Raw genomic sequence first — 16,458 nt, forward strand, 5'->3', positions numbered from 1 at the left:
CAACAGCGGTTCGAGTCCAGCCCGAGCTGAGTAGCCGGCTTCTGGACGGCCGCTCACTGCGGTTGCTGGCCGCTCACACTGGCTGCTGGCTACACACGGTAGCCCATGGCAACCCACTGCAGCAGGGGCAGCAGCCTACGCCTCACCAGGCGACTTATGGCAGCCCAGCCCCAGGTTGAGCTGTTGTTCAGCATCTTAGCTGTAGAGGGCAGTGTCACTGGCCCTCATATGTGGGATTCGGACCGGGGCCCTCTGGCGTCCCAAGCCAGTTCTTAACCATCGCGCCATTCGGCCAGCCCCAAATGAGTTATATTTTTAACGGCAGCAAAAGGAGTGCCTATACTTCCATTTTTTTCAAATTCTGGGAATGTTCTGTGACTCGGTGATTTGAAAGTAGCCCAGTTACAGCTTCCGCTTATTCACTGGAGTCTGTCCAAGCCACAGAGACCCTCTCAGAAACGCGCAGACCCGGATGGAAGAGGTTCCCCATTGGCAGCAAGGCAGGCAGACGCCTTCGCTTCCACCCAGCACTGCTGCAAAGCATTGTGGGTTCACTTAGCTCATAAAGTCCCATTTCCCCCAGTGCCAAATAATGGCTCCTGCAACCCATCAGAGGGGATTATGGCATGCTCGCATTTTTAACAACCCCATTCAAAATCCACTGAAATTTTCATTTAAAGGATTTTAAAGCAGATTAGAAAAACACTGTTCCCAAGTTAAGGGTGCAAATATTAGTGTTTTTAATAGGTGACACATTTACATCGTGTTTGGTGACAAAAATTACAGAATGATGGAAACAATTAAAAACATCTGTTTTCAAAATGTGCTTTCCATAGAACAGATTTTTTGGAAGGCAGTTACACTCTTAACTTTGTTAAAGCGTCACCTTTACCTTAATGGATGATTCAGTGCTTTGACTTTTTCCTAATATTTTCTAGGGGTCTACGACTGGCAGTCACTTATCTTCAGAGAAAATTTTGGAAACACTTGACTTTTTGTAAATGAAGACTGTATACCTCTTTAAGCTCAACAAGCCCTTTAACTATTTTGCAACAAAAAGCAGTGCATCAAGATTTTCCTGGTCATCCTATGTCATCACAATGCTGTCATATCACCCATAATGGTGAAAGGACTGTGAACAACAACCTAGCTGTCCAACCCAAGGGGAGCGTTAAGGCAACTATGGCTTCCGCCTGGTGGGATGTTGAAAAGCCATTTAAAACTGGAGTCAGAAACAGCGCTCTGTGGCAAGATGGACAATGCTTGTCTTGATACCTGTTCTTAAATTACAAGAGTACGAAATAAGGATTGATATGGACAGAGACTGGGAAGAGATTCACCAGCGTGAAATGAGTTGTTCTCGCGGTAGTAAAATCGGTTCTTATACTATACTAATATTGTTGCTGTAATATTGTTTTTCTAATAAATGAAGCCTTCTTCTAAAAAGGCAGCAGGGAGATGAGCAGACTTGTAGTTCTAAGTTCCTCTCATTAGGTCAACAGAGAAGCAACACTCTCAAGTAAACAAAATATTGCTTCCCGGGGAACGCATCTAATTGAAAACCTGGTATTCCTCGAGCTGGCCTTTCTTCTCCTTCCTGGGAGCTCATCTAGACCCCAAGCTCTTCTCACCAGTTGAGCTGCAGTGGGCGCCCATAGCAAGTCCCTGTCCTAGGGGGGATGGACAGGGGGTCTGCTCTGCACTCGCCGGGGCAGGATGTGGACCAGCACCTTGGAGAGCCCAGAGCAGGCCTTTACCTGCAGCACAGGCCTCAGGAGGCTGGCTCCAGCCCAGCGGCTGGGGGTCCCTCTGGGGGCTGAGGGCGGGGCCCACCATCACACCCCCTGGGTGGAAAAGGAGCTTACAGGTGCCCTGCAGCCTGCACCACCAAGGCCTTCCCCCGCCCCCCTCCCGGCCATCCCCACCCCCCACCACCCTCTTCGTCTAGGCAGACCAAGTCTTTCCTGACAGCGACAACTGTGCCCACTGCAGACTTCTTGCTCATTTGGAATTCACTGCCAATCCTTACATCCAAAAGGAAAAACAAACTCTATTTGCCTGGAAAAAACTTGCTCCTTGTTGCGTGGGCTACAGCACATAACATAAGCTTATTTCAGAAATGGCAGTGAATTCGCCATGGTTTTCAAAAATTGCAGCGACACAGTCTTGCCAATAATGGGAGAAAAGATGGGAGGAAAAGTGGAAGTTGAGTTGCTAAAAGATGATGATTGAACTTTTTCTGGTTAAAAAAAATGAATATGTTATTCTGAATATGCTATTCTTCCTCAGCCCCCTGCAGGGATTGAGAGAGAATCTATGTTTTTTAAGTACTAAAATTTTCCAGTGAGAAGACAAGCTAGAGTCTACATCTTTTTCCTACTTTTACGTATAATAACAAGGCCTTTACTGTATTTCTTTGTTAAAAAGAGTCCGAAACTATAAGATATAAAAGATTTTTAATAAGCTTCCAGATACCTAATAGGAAACACCAAAGCGGAAATTCTGCTGGGTAAGAAACCAGGATCCCAGCTGCCCTCGTCTGTGTGTTCTCAGCAGTGGGAGGGAGTCACACGGACCCGGGTTCCCCCCACCCTCACCCCCGTGTCCTTCTAGGTCCTTCTGTCATTTCTAGTGGAGGAGCCTCGGGCAGGTCCCCGACTGCTGTTGTAGGCCCTCATGAACGCAAGGCTGTTGGGGACAGAAAGCATTCATGGCAGATAGCAAACAACAAAAGGGAGCTATTATAGTTTGAGAAAATTAAACCCAAAATGACTGAGTTCATCCTTGGTTACACTAAAAGCTAAAGCCAACGGATATGAGTTTGGAACAGCAGGAACCCTGAGCGATTCATGACGCTGAGTTTTTGTCATCAGGCTGCGCGCACACGGTGCCGTGGGCTGGCCTTTACGTTGTGTGAAGGAGACGGGGGTAAAGGCTGGGCGACGCTCATCAGGAACCACCTTGAACATGAGCATCAGCCACCGTGGAGGTGAAGGTCCTTTCTTGTCAGGGTCGTTCCCACTCTACCTGTTCATAAGTCGAGTAGCTTGTTTATCACACCCTCTCCTGGCGATGCCACTTGAAGCACAATGGTTAGTTGCTATGTAACCTTTCACCTGGAGACTATCTTGCTTGTTTATATGTTTGTCATAGAAAATTCTATTAGTCACTGTATGCTGCTTATAGGAAATCGAGTTTTAACATATTTAATCCGCTAACACTGACTTTATTGCCCTCGTTACAATGAATTCAAACAGTGTCAGGACTGCTCAGAGCCTCTTGCACTCAGGGACCATCACTTCTTTTCCTCTTTGAATCAATAACGACACAAATGAACTATACATCGTCATTAAAGCAAAAACATGTTTAAGATGGAACGCAGAAACTCAATTTGTTCTCTTGACACTATTATTACCGCCAGGGCTTCCATCACCAGTCTTGCTAGGAGAAGAGCTGGTAAGGGCGGCCAGGTAGCCCCTCAGAGGTGTCCCTCTTCCTTCCTCAGGTGGAGACAGCGAGCTCCCCAGAGGTGGCCACCCACACATGGCCGGGACAACACTGCTTGTCCACCCTAACGCCTACCCTGGGGACTCTACCATGCAGGGCGCCCAGTCCGTGAGGGTCCTCCTGTTCCACTCGGCATGTCCAGCCGCCAGCCCAGTTTAGATGAAATCCAAGTATGGTCCCCAAGAAAGAGAAAGGAAGCCCACATGTCTTCCTCTCCAGGGACATGGCGCTTGTCACTTCCGGGCCTGCCTGGGGCTTGCACGTGTCCCTGCACAACCCTGTGTGGTAGGCGTAATGAAACCATTTCACAGCTGGGGAAACGAGTGGAAGCTCAGAGAAGTGAGGGTTTGTCCAGGGCCCCGCGGTCGGCCACGCGGGGATGGAGGCTGGACCTGTGTAGCCCCAGAGCCCGGCTCTGCACCCCACCTTGCCTGCCCTCCAGCTCTTCGTGACCTTTCCTTCTCCCGAGCTCTTTGTGCACGTCCAGACCCATGAGCGTGGAGGGTAGACGTGGACGAGGGGAAGCTGCTGCTGTCGGCTGTGGTGATTGAGCTTCTGTTCCCAGCCGGGCGGCGTATGACTCATTTCGCTAAAATCAATATCGTTACACTCATCCTCTGGGAAGTATTCAGCCAGCTGTAAATTTAACCATCCTGACTCAAAGCTAACGAGAAAAGGAGCTTACTCACTTTCAAATCAAACTCTGTGAATCAGAAACGGGGGCCATCTTGGCAGGTGGGGCAGAGTCCTGGGAAGGGTCCCAGCAAGAGCCAGACGGGCCAGCACCTGAGCGTGCCCTACGGATCGGCGGGGGGCCGGTGGATTGGCCAGCAACCCCCTCAGACCCATGGGATCCCATATGCAAAACCAGGATAATAAAACTGACCTTCAGAGCTTGTGAGAATTAGAAATGATGCAGGTAAGACAGCAAGCTCCCGACAAATGACGGGCCCGGTGAACAGCGGCCACAGCAGCAGCAATAGCAGCAACAAGAGAGGAGAGTGTTTGCTGTGGTGATTTCTTTATATCAAGTTCAGCTACTGCTTTTAATTATCTGGGCAAGACTGAATTTTCCACATTAAAAAAAAAAAGCCTTTTCAACTTGCAAACAAGGTATGTCCCAAAGGCTGACCCTAAGTTGGTTTCTCGGGACTCAGGAGTCACCCCTTGGATAGCACATGTGTTGTAGCCGTGTTTAGGCCCCAGTGTCAGTCAGCACAGGTCGTCTTACCTACAAAGGGCGCCAAACGCAATGCAATTACAATCAAACACGCACAGGGATAAGACGTTGCCCCTGTGCGATCGTGGTAATGAATGATACAGTACTGCTGATTAAAAGCCACTAGTATTTATCCAGAGGGCTGGCACGAGCTTAACTAGAAGAGGATGACAAGACAGACGCTTGTGGAGATGCGGACAGACCTCGGGGCACTTGCCAGCGTGACACACGGGCTGGCAGCATGTTTACTGAAGTTTCAAAACATCTGACTTAATATCCCTAACTAGGGTCGGCTTCTCACCCCAAGGCAGTGTGGAAAGAGCAGGGAAAACAAGGTTGAGATTGGAAAGAAAGGCGCTTTCAGAGTGACAGAGAAAGGGCTGCATGTGAATAGGGACGGTGGTCCGGAGCTTAAGGGTACGGCTTTGGAGAACAGACAAGATTAAAAGAGGCCGGAAAAGGGGTGCTGGTGAAGGAGCAGGCTCAGGAGAAGCAGGGCTGCAGATGACGGGGAGGCAGAGGGCTCGGGGGGGGGGGGGTCCCGCCTGCATCATGGGATGGTTAGTGGACGGCTGCTCACTGAGCAAGAAGGCCCTGGGGGGCCGGGGGCAGCAGCTCAGACCTTGCTGGGCTACAGGGCCCCTCGGAGCCTCCATGTCTGGATCTAGTGACAAAACCCCTAGGACCAAAGGCGTGAACACATCACGGTGCCTGTACCATCAGGAGCTCTGCATACATGCCAGCCGCGGGAGGCCACGGCACAGCCCACATGTGCTGTGTGCTTGCCTCCTGGTCTCCACAGATACCTGCAGGATGCCTCTGAGATGTGCTGGGGGACACTCTGTTGTGGCGTTAGAAAGCCTGAGAATGGAGAGGCCCAGGCTCCCCCTGAGGCCTGGGGGAGGGTGGCCCCCTCTACAGGCTCACTAGCCCCACAAGGAGCCCCTTCCGTGGCCCCTTCTCCAAAGCCCCATGAGCCCTAGCACTCTTCACCAGGGTTATACTTTGGATGCTTCTCGTCCTTCCTATGCTAAGTGTTCTAAAACCATCGGGGCTACCGTTTCTCCCACCGGAGCGGCAGCTGTCAATAGCCGCAGAAGCATCCTTCAGCCGGTCACTTAATCAGAGGGATCAGCCGAGACTCTTCTGGGCACGCTCTCCTCCCAGAGGGCTGCCCGGTGAGCGCCAAGTGGGTGTCCCAGGAGTCAGCTTAAGCAAACTGTTTGTCCACAGCAGGAAAACAGACGTGGTGAGGGCACGCCACTCCCGAGTGTCAACAGGCAAAGCCTCTGCCGGCCACACAGGCTGGGGCTCGATCCCAGCTCTCTTGTCACTGGCTGCACAGCCTCAAGCAACTCACCAACCACTCTAAGCCTCAGCATCTAGGTCAATGAACTGGGGATAAAAACGCTCGCCTCGCAGGTCAGTGTGGAGACTGAGAATGTAATAAGCAAAGGGTCTGACACCCATTGATTCATTTCAGCTTGATACAGGCCAGGCAGTGCTGGGAGCCAGGGCCACATGGCCCAAGACCTGGCCCACAGCGAGCACGGGCCAAATGCCCCCCTCCCCCATTTCCTTGGAGCATTTCTGTGATGGGGGCCTAATCATGATGCAAAAACTAGGGAGGCACCAGAAGACACTTCTTGGAAAACAAGAGAAATGGTCATTTATGGGTCCAGACCCAGTTGGCCACTCATTTCCAGGCACCACGACCCTCGACTAAAAGACACAGGGCACCCAGAGCAGGAGGAGCCGGCCAAGGGCTGGGAACAGCATGGCTGCGGGCAGTGGGGTCCAAGTGAAGAGGACACCCACCCACATACAGGGCTGGTGCCGTCCCATCATGAGGAGGAAGCGGCCACCCCACCACCAGGCCATTTTGTCATGTAGAAGGGAAACATGGAGAGAAGCTGAGAGAACCCTGAAGGGCTGACTTCCCCCCAGTCGGCCCCCAGACCCACACGTGCGACCAAGAGCCACACCAGCAAGGCAGCTCAGGGGAACACTGGGGGCTTTTGGAACTAAGCCCTCAAAGCTGCCCCACTTGGGGAAATGGCCCTGCAACTGAGGCTCTCTGGGCACCCAGCAGGAATGAGGTCATTATTCCCTGCGTTCCAAAGGGCCCCATGGGAGAGTGACGGAGGACGGGAAGGGACACCCTTTGCCAAGGGCCTACCAGGCACACCCAGCATTCTGCAGAGCACCTCCGCACACCTTATCTCAGCTGCTGCCCTCAACAACCCACCAGTCAGACTCTGTCATCCCCTTTCACAGGTGCGGAAACGGAGGAGAAGGAACATCTCCGAGGACACCCAGCTCGGGAGGCGGAAGAGCCGCAGCCATGCTCCTCCGATGACACTCCAGCATCCGGGAGCTGGGACCAGGTGGCGCTGTGCGGATGTCCTGGGCGGGCGGGACACACACGGGAGAGCTGCCTGGCACAGGAAGGAGGACGGGGTGCCCGGGGGCGAGGACCATCTCCTTTACCTGGGAGGGAGGCCTGAGGGGCTAGACTCTACAAGAAACCAGCACCGCTTGGAAGTGCGCGAGCTCGCCAGGGACTTTGAAGAGCCTGGCTAATTTGGTATGCAGGATGGCTGACTCACAGAGCAGGCGACACTCCGGCCCTGGTGAAGTCGGCCAGCGTTCCCTGAGGCCGCCTCAGCCTAATGCACCAGAGACTCTGTTCCGAAGATTACAGACTGAATCAGGAGCAACAGAAATAATTAATCTGTGAGCGGATTTTATTTAAGTGTTGATTCATGGTTGTTCTATAAGCCAACAGCCCGTCAAAACTATAAATTAACGAGATAAAATGTTGCTGGCCCTCCATATTTCAGGCCAAGTATCGACGTTTTAGAATCCCCAGATTTTTAACTGTATTGATTGAGGACACCAGGATAAATGGCCTTGGCGCCAAATTCCCATTAACGACAATGGGCACCGAGTGACTAATTCCCAGAGCACTGCCAGTAAGAACGCCCTGAGTTGCCTTCTCCTGGCAGGGAGTTCTAATTAGATTGAAATGAAAAAGCCAAATCACCAAAGGCGAAAAGAGGCAGATCAAGTAAAGAGGGAGATCAGGCTCAGTGACGAGAAAGGACGAGGTGTCAGACCAGGCCGAGAGCCACAGGGGCCGCACTCGCCTGCCTGGCCTCTGCCAAGGAGAGGACCCCGCGAGACCTAGGTGGGGGGGAGGGAGTGCAGAAAAGCGATGCAGCCTTGGGTGAAGCCCCCCACCCCACCCCCACCCCCGGCAAGGGCCAGCTTCAGCTCTGTCTTGCCCACTAGCCCTGGCCCGACAATGGCCACACAGAGACCATCAGGACAGGCCCCCCTCCTCCAGGAGCTCCCACACTAGTCAAGGAGACAGACATGACCAGCCGCCCTCCTCAGCAGGAGAGGCCCCGTGTAGGGGCTGGAGGGCTTCCCCACGGGTGAGGTCCAAACCCCTCACCTTCCCCTCAAGGGACAAAGGACGTCCAGCACACTCACCCCTGTGGCCCAGCACCAGGTAAGTGCACAATAAGTAAGTGTTGAATGAATGACAGTGGTCTTTTCAACAGGTGAACCAGGTGCTGTACACCATCCCCGGCAGAGAAGTGGTGTGGAAAAGTCCACCATCACCTCCCTGACTGGATGGCAGAGCTCTGGGGGCAGGGCCACGCCTTCCCTCTGCCGCCCAACACACCACAGCTGGAGGGGCTCACTGGGCGGGGCCAGACAGCCTCCCTCGGGCCACAGTTCCAGCACTGCCAGCCGGCGGCCAGGCAGCTGCCCGCCCTCCCCAGCTCTCCCTCTGTTCAGTCACACCCAGCCAGCTGCTGCGACCAGGGAAGCCTGCCCACCGTGCAAACTGAGTGGACTCTCTCCTGCCCCACACTCAGCAGCAGCGCCCTCCTGCCACCTGCTGTGCCAGTCCCTAACCTGTCAGGCAAGAGGGCTCCCTGAATGTCTGAAAGTTTCAGAACCCCCACACTCACACACCCCCACACACGATGGCAGGGTCTATTTAACATCTGCTGATTGAGAAGATAGATCACGACAACAGGCCACTGGAAATCCAGTAATGTTATCAAATAAACTTGTATTTGATTAAGCCGGAAGCATCACCAGCATGAGAAAGCACCACTTCACTCCGAAGGCGGGTGAGCAGGCGGGCGGAGCACGTACTCAGCGACCCTGAGGCAGCGACAGTGCTTGGGACACGTGCCCCATAGGCCAGGAGCTGCATGGAGCTCAGGCTCCCGTCCCTGCACCCCAGACTCCCCGTCCCCCGCTGCCTGCACCCCACGTTTCCACACACCCATGTTTCCACGTGGCCCATGTCCTCATTATTCTGTTCGCTGAGAACCCACTTCCCTCCTCCTCAGCCACGCCACCCCATCTCGCTTCTCTGTCCCTCTAATTCCTGAGTCAGCTTGGGTCCTGCTTCCTCCAGGAAGTCCCCCTTGATCTTCCAGCTGGATGTTCTTGTAGTTCCTACATGTCGCTCCATCAGTGTGACCTGGGGCTCCCTCTGCACTTCCGTGTCCCCCAGCGGACGTGCGCTTCTCCAGGGTGGATCCTGGGTCTTGTTCACCTCAGGGTCGCTACTGAACATGGCTCCTTGGACACACAGGCAACAGGGTGTAATGGTCAGGCAGCAGGCAGTGGTGGCAGTGGGATCTGCGCCTGTCCCCCGGCCCAGAAGCAGGGATGGTAACTCCGGCTCGGGCCACATGGACCCTCGCCAGCAGCTCGGGGGAGGTGCCGGGAGGGAAGGCAGCGGTGGTTCGGGGTAATAACTGTGGCCTTTGGAGTCTGGCAGATCTCAGCGTGCCCTGGCTCTGCCGCTTCCCGGCCCGTGCCTCTGGGCCAGTGTGTGAAAAGAGGATTCTGGTGGCACTGGCCTCAAAGCGTGAGTGGCGCCACATGAGACCTGTACGCTAGTCTGTAGAAGAAAGCCTAGCACGCAGTGGGTACGCGGGGGCAGCACCTGCTGTCATCACTGACCCAATTGTCACCGTCACCAAGTGGTACCAAACTCCCTGAGCCCTGTGGGGCTCACAGCAAGACCACAAGCAGTTAGGAAAACACTGCTGAGTTTTCGCTCTTGGCACTGTGCAAAGGGCACAGGATCTGCAGCTGCAGACATGGCTCAAATCCTCACGTGACATGCACCACTGGGAGGCCCTGAACAAGCTACTCACGCCGTTGAGCCTCAGTTTCCTCACCTGTAAAGTGGGGAAATAATCACAGGTAGCAGGCCGAGGTGAGGACTGACATGTCACGTGCAAAGCTTACAGTACAGAACCGGCTGCTGACGCAACCATCAGTCCTGTCACCACCCCCACTGGGAGCACATGGAGCTCAGTCAGAAGTGCTGCAAGGCGACCCCTCCGCAGCCCAAGAGACAGGACCCTCGAGACAGGAGACGAAGGCCACAGTTATTACCCCAAACCACCGCTGCCTTCACTCCGTGCACCTCCTCTGAGCTGCTGGCGAGGGTCCATGTGGTCCGAGCCGGAGTTACCATCCCTGCTTCCGGGCCAGGGGACAGGCACAGATCCCACTGCCACCACTGCTGGCCAGGCAGGCGGGGGCTGCCCCAGGGCTCACCTTCTCCACCCCCCCAAGTTACTGGCATGAAGTTCGGCCTCCCCTCCTGGCCCTGGCAATGGTGCCCAGCAGAGGAGGGGCCCAGGAGGGGCCTAGGGTGGAGAAGGCCTGGGATTCGGGGCGGAGGTTTGAACCCAGCTCTGTACTGCCTGGCTCTGCTCTCACCTGGAATCCGTGGACAGGAACCCGCTCAGGGGCTGCGGCTGGCTCGGGAGCTACCGGTGCCTGCGGCACAGGAGTGCCAGGTAACGGAAAGCACCTTCCATGACTTCTGTCTCCTTCTTGCCCTGCTTGTCAAGAGCCCCCTTCGGATTTGCCCAGCGCGAATCCATCTCACCCAATGCCGTTTCAGCATGGGCATTAATGCGGAACTCTTTCAGAGTCGCGCCTATCAGCTGGGATTGTTCCTTACAGCCTTTCAACAGTAATGAATTGACAGGAATTCTAAACTGATTCCGACCGAAGGACACTGTGATAAGGCTAAATCTATTTCAGTACAAATTACATGTCAGAAGTTGATTAACAAGCCACCTCTTTATCCAGCCCCAAAGCTTGGGGCTGAGACAACCTTGGGGCTCTGTCCTCTGGGCGGCTGGCACAGGCCCACCTCAAACCCGCCATGCAGAGTCTGGGTTCCGGGCCAGCGGCCGACCGTGAGCCTGTCCCGAGGCCCGTCTCTCCCTGCCCTGAGACCAGCAGCAGGCCCCACAGAAAGCTGACTCAGTTCCCAGCTCTGCAGAGGGGGCCCCTTGGGGTAGCAACTCAGAGAAACACACCTGTTTCGAGGTCTGTGAGGTGCAGGGCACAGTCGAAGCCACCGCTGAGGAGGCGCTGGCCACAGGGGGACCACCGGGCGGCACGCACGGCCTCACTGTGCAGCGAGTAGGTCTGCAGGCATCTCCCCGAGTCCACGGCGTTCCACACCTACGAGGCAAACACAGTGCCAGGCATCAGACACGGGGGCCTGGCCTCCGGGGCTCAGCCCACCCGCTCTGCATGGGGAAAGGGGCCTGTGGTGCAACTAGATTGCCTTTCTTTTACCATCAAAACAAGATCCAGATGTTAAACTTTTCTTTGTAGAAATGTAAAGGCTTGGGGCTGGTGAGTCGAGGGGCAGCTTTCCCCAAAACCTGTTCTGGGGTTAGGGGAGCCCACGAGAAAGCAGCCTGCCCCGTGTTCTGCCACTGCCCTGCACACACAGTTCTGCCCAGTCTCACCTGCATCTCTGACACCTGTCCTCTGAGATAGACCGTCTCTGACCTGGAGTGGACACTGTGCTAGGCCAGGTTCTCTTCACAGGTCCTGCTTAAAAACTCAGATCCAACAAAGAAGCTGCCACATCTGTGCTTACAATCGGGCAAAAAGCAAATACCTGCCCAGCAGGCACGCTGTCCTTCCTTCTGGGGGTGAAGGTACTGTCCCTCATCCCCACCCTGGCTTTCCATGGGGGAACACGGCCCAGGGCAAAAAGCCCTGTGTACACTCAATGACTTCTGAAATATGTTTCTAATCCCTCAAGTACAGAACTTTACATTCTGAAAGCCAGGTCCACTGCGTACATGAGAGTGCTGGGTTTAGCTTGTGGCCAGCTCTCCCGGAAACTCCACCCACCACCACACAGCGCGGGGAGGCCCAGGGCCTGGCCCACATGGCTGCTCAGCAGTGCTGGTCTCTACCCTCACTGTCACTGCATGATGGAGAGGGCGCCCTCACTAGCAGCTGAGGTGGCTCGGGACTGAGTGGGAGACACGGGAAGAGCACCTGCGGCCGGCACGCGGGTCGGAGCCAGTGCCCCTCCCTCCATGCTGCTGGCTGCCATGTGACCTGGCTGAGCAGCCTGGCCCTCTGGGCCTCAGTCTCCTCCATAAAGTGAGGATAAGACAAGCCCCTCCCCACAAGGGCCTGGTGAGGAATGAGTGAAGACCGCACACACAGCACTGCGGGGGGCAGAGAGCGCAGCCGTGGGGCTGTTGGGGTGCTGCTTGGGGCTGGCAGCGCACGCAGTTCCTGGCAGCAGGATGCCCTGAACTCGTCGTCAGCTACACCCGGGAACCTTCGTTTCCTTAGTCAGAGAAACGTCAGAGTGTACCCACGCACGTCCACAAACCCGATCCTAGAGAGAGCCTTCCCTTTCACACGCCCTGAAGACTCTGAAAACGCGAAGGATAGGAGCTCTGAAAGCACGTTTCCTGGGCATGTAAATGTCTAAGCTTAAGAAAACAAGAGGTCAGAAGCGGCCTTCCAAGGATGTGGACAGAGCTGAGTTCCTTTCTTCCATATTCGGGGTCAATAGCTGGGGTTGCAAACTGAGAAACCAAGAATAGCAGCATTTACATTTAGAATATGGAAAGAAATAACAGAAAAAACAGCCAGAGCCTTCAAAGTGGAGTGGGAATTCATGGTAGACAGGCAGAGTGCAGGGAACTGGTTTTTTTTCAAAACTATGTACAAGTATGACTTTAACAGAAAAAGTAAAGTAAAAATGAATGAGCTGGAGTCACAGACTTAACGTGGCTAAACAGTAAAAAATATATTGAGCACACAGGGCACGCTGCTTACACATAATATGAAGCCACGTAAGTTTTAAAAACACACGAAACACCACCTCACACCCATTAGGATGGCTTCTATCAAAAGAGGAACTGTTGGTGAGGGCGTGCAGACATTGGAATGCTTCTGCACTGTCGGTGGGAAAGCAAAACGGTCCAGCCACTACAGGAACAGCACGGCAATACCTCAAAACCTTAAACATAACATTATCATATGATCCAGCAATTCCACGTGTATATATATACATATATATATATATATATATATATATATATATATATATACTCAAAGGAATTAAAACCCGGGTCTCAAAGAGACATGTACACACCCATGTTTACAGTCGCATTATTCCCAATAGCCACAGGTGGACGCAGCCAAATGTCCATCGACGGATGAACAGATAAACAAAATGTGGTGCGTCCACACAGTGGAACATGACTCAGCCTTAAAAAGGAAGGCGGGCCGGCCGAGTGGCGCGATGGTTAAGAACTGGCTTGGGACGCCAGAGGACCCCGGTTCGGATCCCACATATGAGGGCCAGTGACACTGCCCTCTACAGCTAAGATGCTGAACAACAGCTCAACCTGGAGCTGGGCTGCCATGAGTCGCCGGCGACGGCGTGGGCTGCAGCCCCTGTGGCAGTGGGTTGCCATGGGCTACCGTGTGTGTGTAGCCAGCAGCCAGCGTGAGTGGCCAGCAGCCACCGTGAGCGGCCAGAAACTGGCAACTGATCTGCCTCGCCCGGGAAGAGCGCAATGATGGTGCCAACTTGGGCCAGTGAAGCAACGTCCTCCACAACTAGACTGAAGAACAAAACGACATCAACTTGTCTGTTCCCCTTCCACCAATTCCCCAGCACTGTTCCCATCCCTCCAATTCCCCAATAAAAAGCTTTAAAAAAAAAAAAAAGGAAGGCGATTCTGACACCTGCTGCAGCGTGGATGAACTTGGACGAAACAAGCCAGATGGTGGTCATTCCTGGGGACCGAGGGACAGGGGCGGGCTAGGGGAAGGGAGCAGTGACCACTACACTGTATTTCCTCTAAACAGAGGCGGGGAGGGCCAATATGAATGAATATAAGTATGGTCTGAAGCAAATACACCCAAATGTTCCCATCTATTAAACCCATTCATTTATGCATTCGCTCAGCAAACACCTCCTGAGTGCCCACTATTAGCCAGGCATTGTTCAGCAGTAAATAACGAAGACAAAAAGCCCTGCCTTCAAAGAATTTACCTTCTAGTAGGGGGGACAGACACAAAACAAGATAAACAAGCAGAATCTATAGAGTTTAGAAGGGTAAAGACTGACATTCTAAAAAGTAAGCAGGAAAGGGGCTGGAGGGTCAGAAGGGGCTGACGTGACGGCCGGGGACGGATTACACTGGAAATAAGTCCATTCTGCAAAACAAATTCTCTCGGAGAAGATGGCTGGGAAGGAAGGCCTGACGGACAGGGTGGCGAAGGGAGACGCACAGAAACCAGCGGAGGAACAGGGCCACTCTGGCTGCTGCGCAGGGAGGAGTGTGGGAGGCCAGAGAGCCGGTGAGGAGCTTCTGTGGGGCGCAGGGGGGAGGGCTTGGACCAGCGGAGGCAGAGGAGAAGTCGCCTTGTTTGGAAGGTGGGACCAACAAGCTTTCCTTGGCTTGGAGGGGGCCAGGGGTGCAAGAGGGAAGTCCAGGACAAGCCCCGAGGCTTCGGCTGAGCAGCAGGAGGAAAGGGGTGGCAGGGGTGTGTCAGACGGCTGGAGGGGCAAGTGTGGGGAAGGCCAGGGGCTCGTTTTTGAACAATGGGGAGCAGGCAGTGGATACACGAGAGTGAGGTCCAGGACAGAGACTGAACTTTGGGGGTCGTTCTCAGGTGGTGTGACAGTCACGGCAAAAGTGCAGACAGAGCAGAGAGCAAGCCCAGTGTTCACAGTCGGGCGGAGGGAGGCTCAGGAGAAGGCAGAAAAGAAGCCTGAGAGGAAGAGGCCAGTGCGGTGGGAGGGAACCCCGAGGAGGCGTGTCCTGGAAGCCAGCGGAGAGCCGGACTGGGTCAAATGCTGCTGACAGGTGGATAAGAGGGGAACTGGGACTGGACCCCTGGATTCCAGTCTGAGTGGTGGGTACACAGGTGTCTTATGTTACTTTCTATACTTTTGATTACGTTTTAAACATTTCATAATTTATAATGTTAGTGGAGAAGAGGAGCAGGAAGAGAGGAAGGGAGGAAAGGAGGGGTGGAGGAAGGAGAGGGAAGAGGAGGAAGGAGGAAGGATGGATCAGGGTTGTAAGCAAAGAAAGAAGAAAGAGAAGACCTTGAACTCTGTGGCACCAGGGCCAAAAGCAGCAAACCAAAAGTTTGAATTCTGGGCCAAGAGGCCTCCCAAATCCATGATGGAAACATGTTTAAAAAAATCCATCAAGGGGCGGCCAGGTGGCTCAGCTGGTGAGAGCGCATATTCTTAATTCTTTTTTTTTTTTCCTTTTAGCTGAGCCATCCTGCCACCTGTCGGCAGCTCAGCAGCAGCTCAGCTCGGGCCGGGCATCAAACCGCTGTTGCTCAGAGCTCAAATCCTTGAGCAAGCTCTTAACCAACTGAGCCACTTGGCCATCCCTGAGAGTGCATATTCTTAACAACAAGGTTGCCGGTTCGATTCCCACATGGGATGGTGGGCTGTGCACACACCCCCGCCTCCGGCAACTAGATTGAAAACAACAACTGGACTTGGAGCTGAGCTGTGCCCTCCACAACTAATATTGAAGGACAACAACTTGACTTGGAGCTGATGGGTCCTGGAAAAAACACACTGTTCCCCAATAAAGTTTAAATTAAAAAAAAATAATAAAGGTATAAAATTTAAAAAAAAAAAAAACCAAAGGAAGAAAATCCATCAGTCTGTAGATTGTCCCAAAAGTCCCCTCTGAAGTGAAAAATGCATACTGGGCTCTCCTGGTTGATATATATACAACAACAGTGTCAGAATCAATGCAGACCAGTCAGCCACTTCTCAAAGCTACCCAGGGTGAAGGCGAGAGCAATCTTTGCTAATCGTTCTCCCTAATTGAATTTAATGTTTACTGTCAGGTTTTAAAGATTAATTCCCAAACACCATGGCAGCCTGAAGTGTCTACCTTTTTTCAATTAAGTAATTAAAGCTCCCAATCTGCCTTCATGGAATTAAGGAGTTAAGTCTTCTGTCAAATGTTCTGACAACTTGATATATTAACTAGAGACATTCTGTGTGTCCAACAAAAGTCAGATTTGGAAACAACATGCAAGTGACGTGTGACTTGCTCGTCCCACCTTTCCCGCGGTTCCCACGTCCTAGTTACTGAGACATGGCGCCACCAGGAGTTCCTCTCCGTCTGTAAAGGCCCACTTTTATCACTGGCTTAGCCACAGCTCATGTCCTTCCTGCCTACCTGCCTGCCTTTTGTTTTTGATTGTAAGAAGAAATACAATCTCCTTATAAAATATTCAAATTATACAGAAATGCAAAAAACAAAGTGCCACAGAAATCGCTACGGGATTGCTGTTTCTCTGATTACACTGGAAATAAGTCCGCTCTGCAAAACAAATTGTCAAAAGATAGA

General features: G+C 53.2%; 1 protein-coding gene across 3 annotated transcripts in view; it reads right to left on the reverse strand.

Annotated features, from left to right (window-relative positions):
- WDR25 (WD repeat domain 25) overlaps positions 1-16,458 on the reverse strand; it is a 137,258-nt gene that overhangs the window by 44,568 nt on the left and 76,232 nt on the right. For all 3 annotated transcript variants that reach the window (XM_019639392.1, XM_019639390.1, XM_019639391.1), the window contains exon 3: positions 11,107-11,254. In XM_019639392.1, the coding sequence (XP_019494937.1) occupies positions 11,107-11,254 (148 nt within the window). The remainder of the gene's footprint in view (positions 1-11,106; positions 11,255-16,458) is intronic.

The sequence above is a fragment of the Hipposideros armiger genome, unplaced genomic scaffold (assembly GCF_001890085.2).
Source record: "Hipposideros armiger isolate ML-2016 unplaced genomic scaffold, ASM189008v1 scaffold_43, whole genome shotgun sequence".
NCBI classification, from domain to species: Eukaryota; Metazoa; Chordata; class Mammalia; order Chiroptera; family Hipposideridae; genus Hipposideros; species Hipposideros armiger.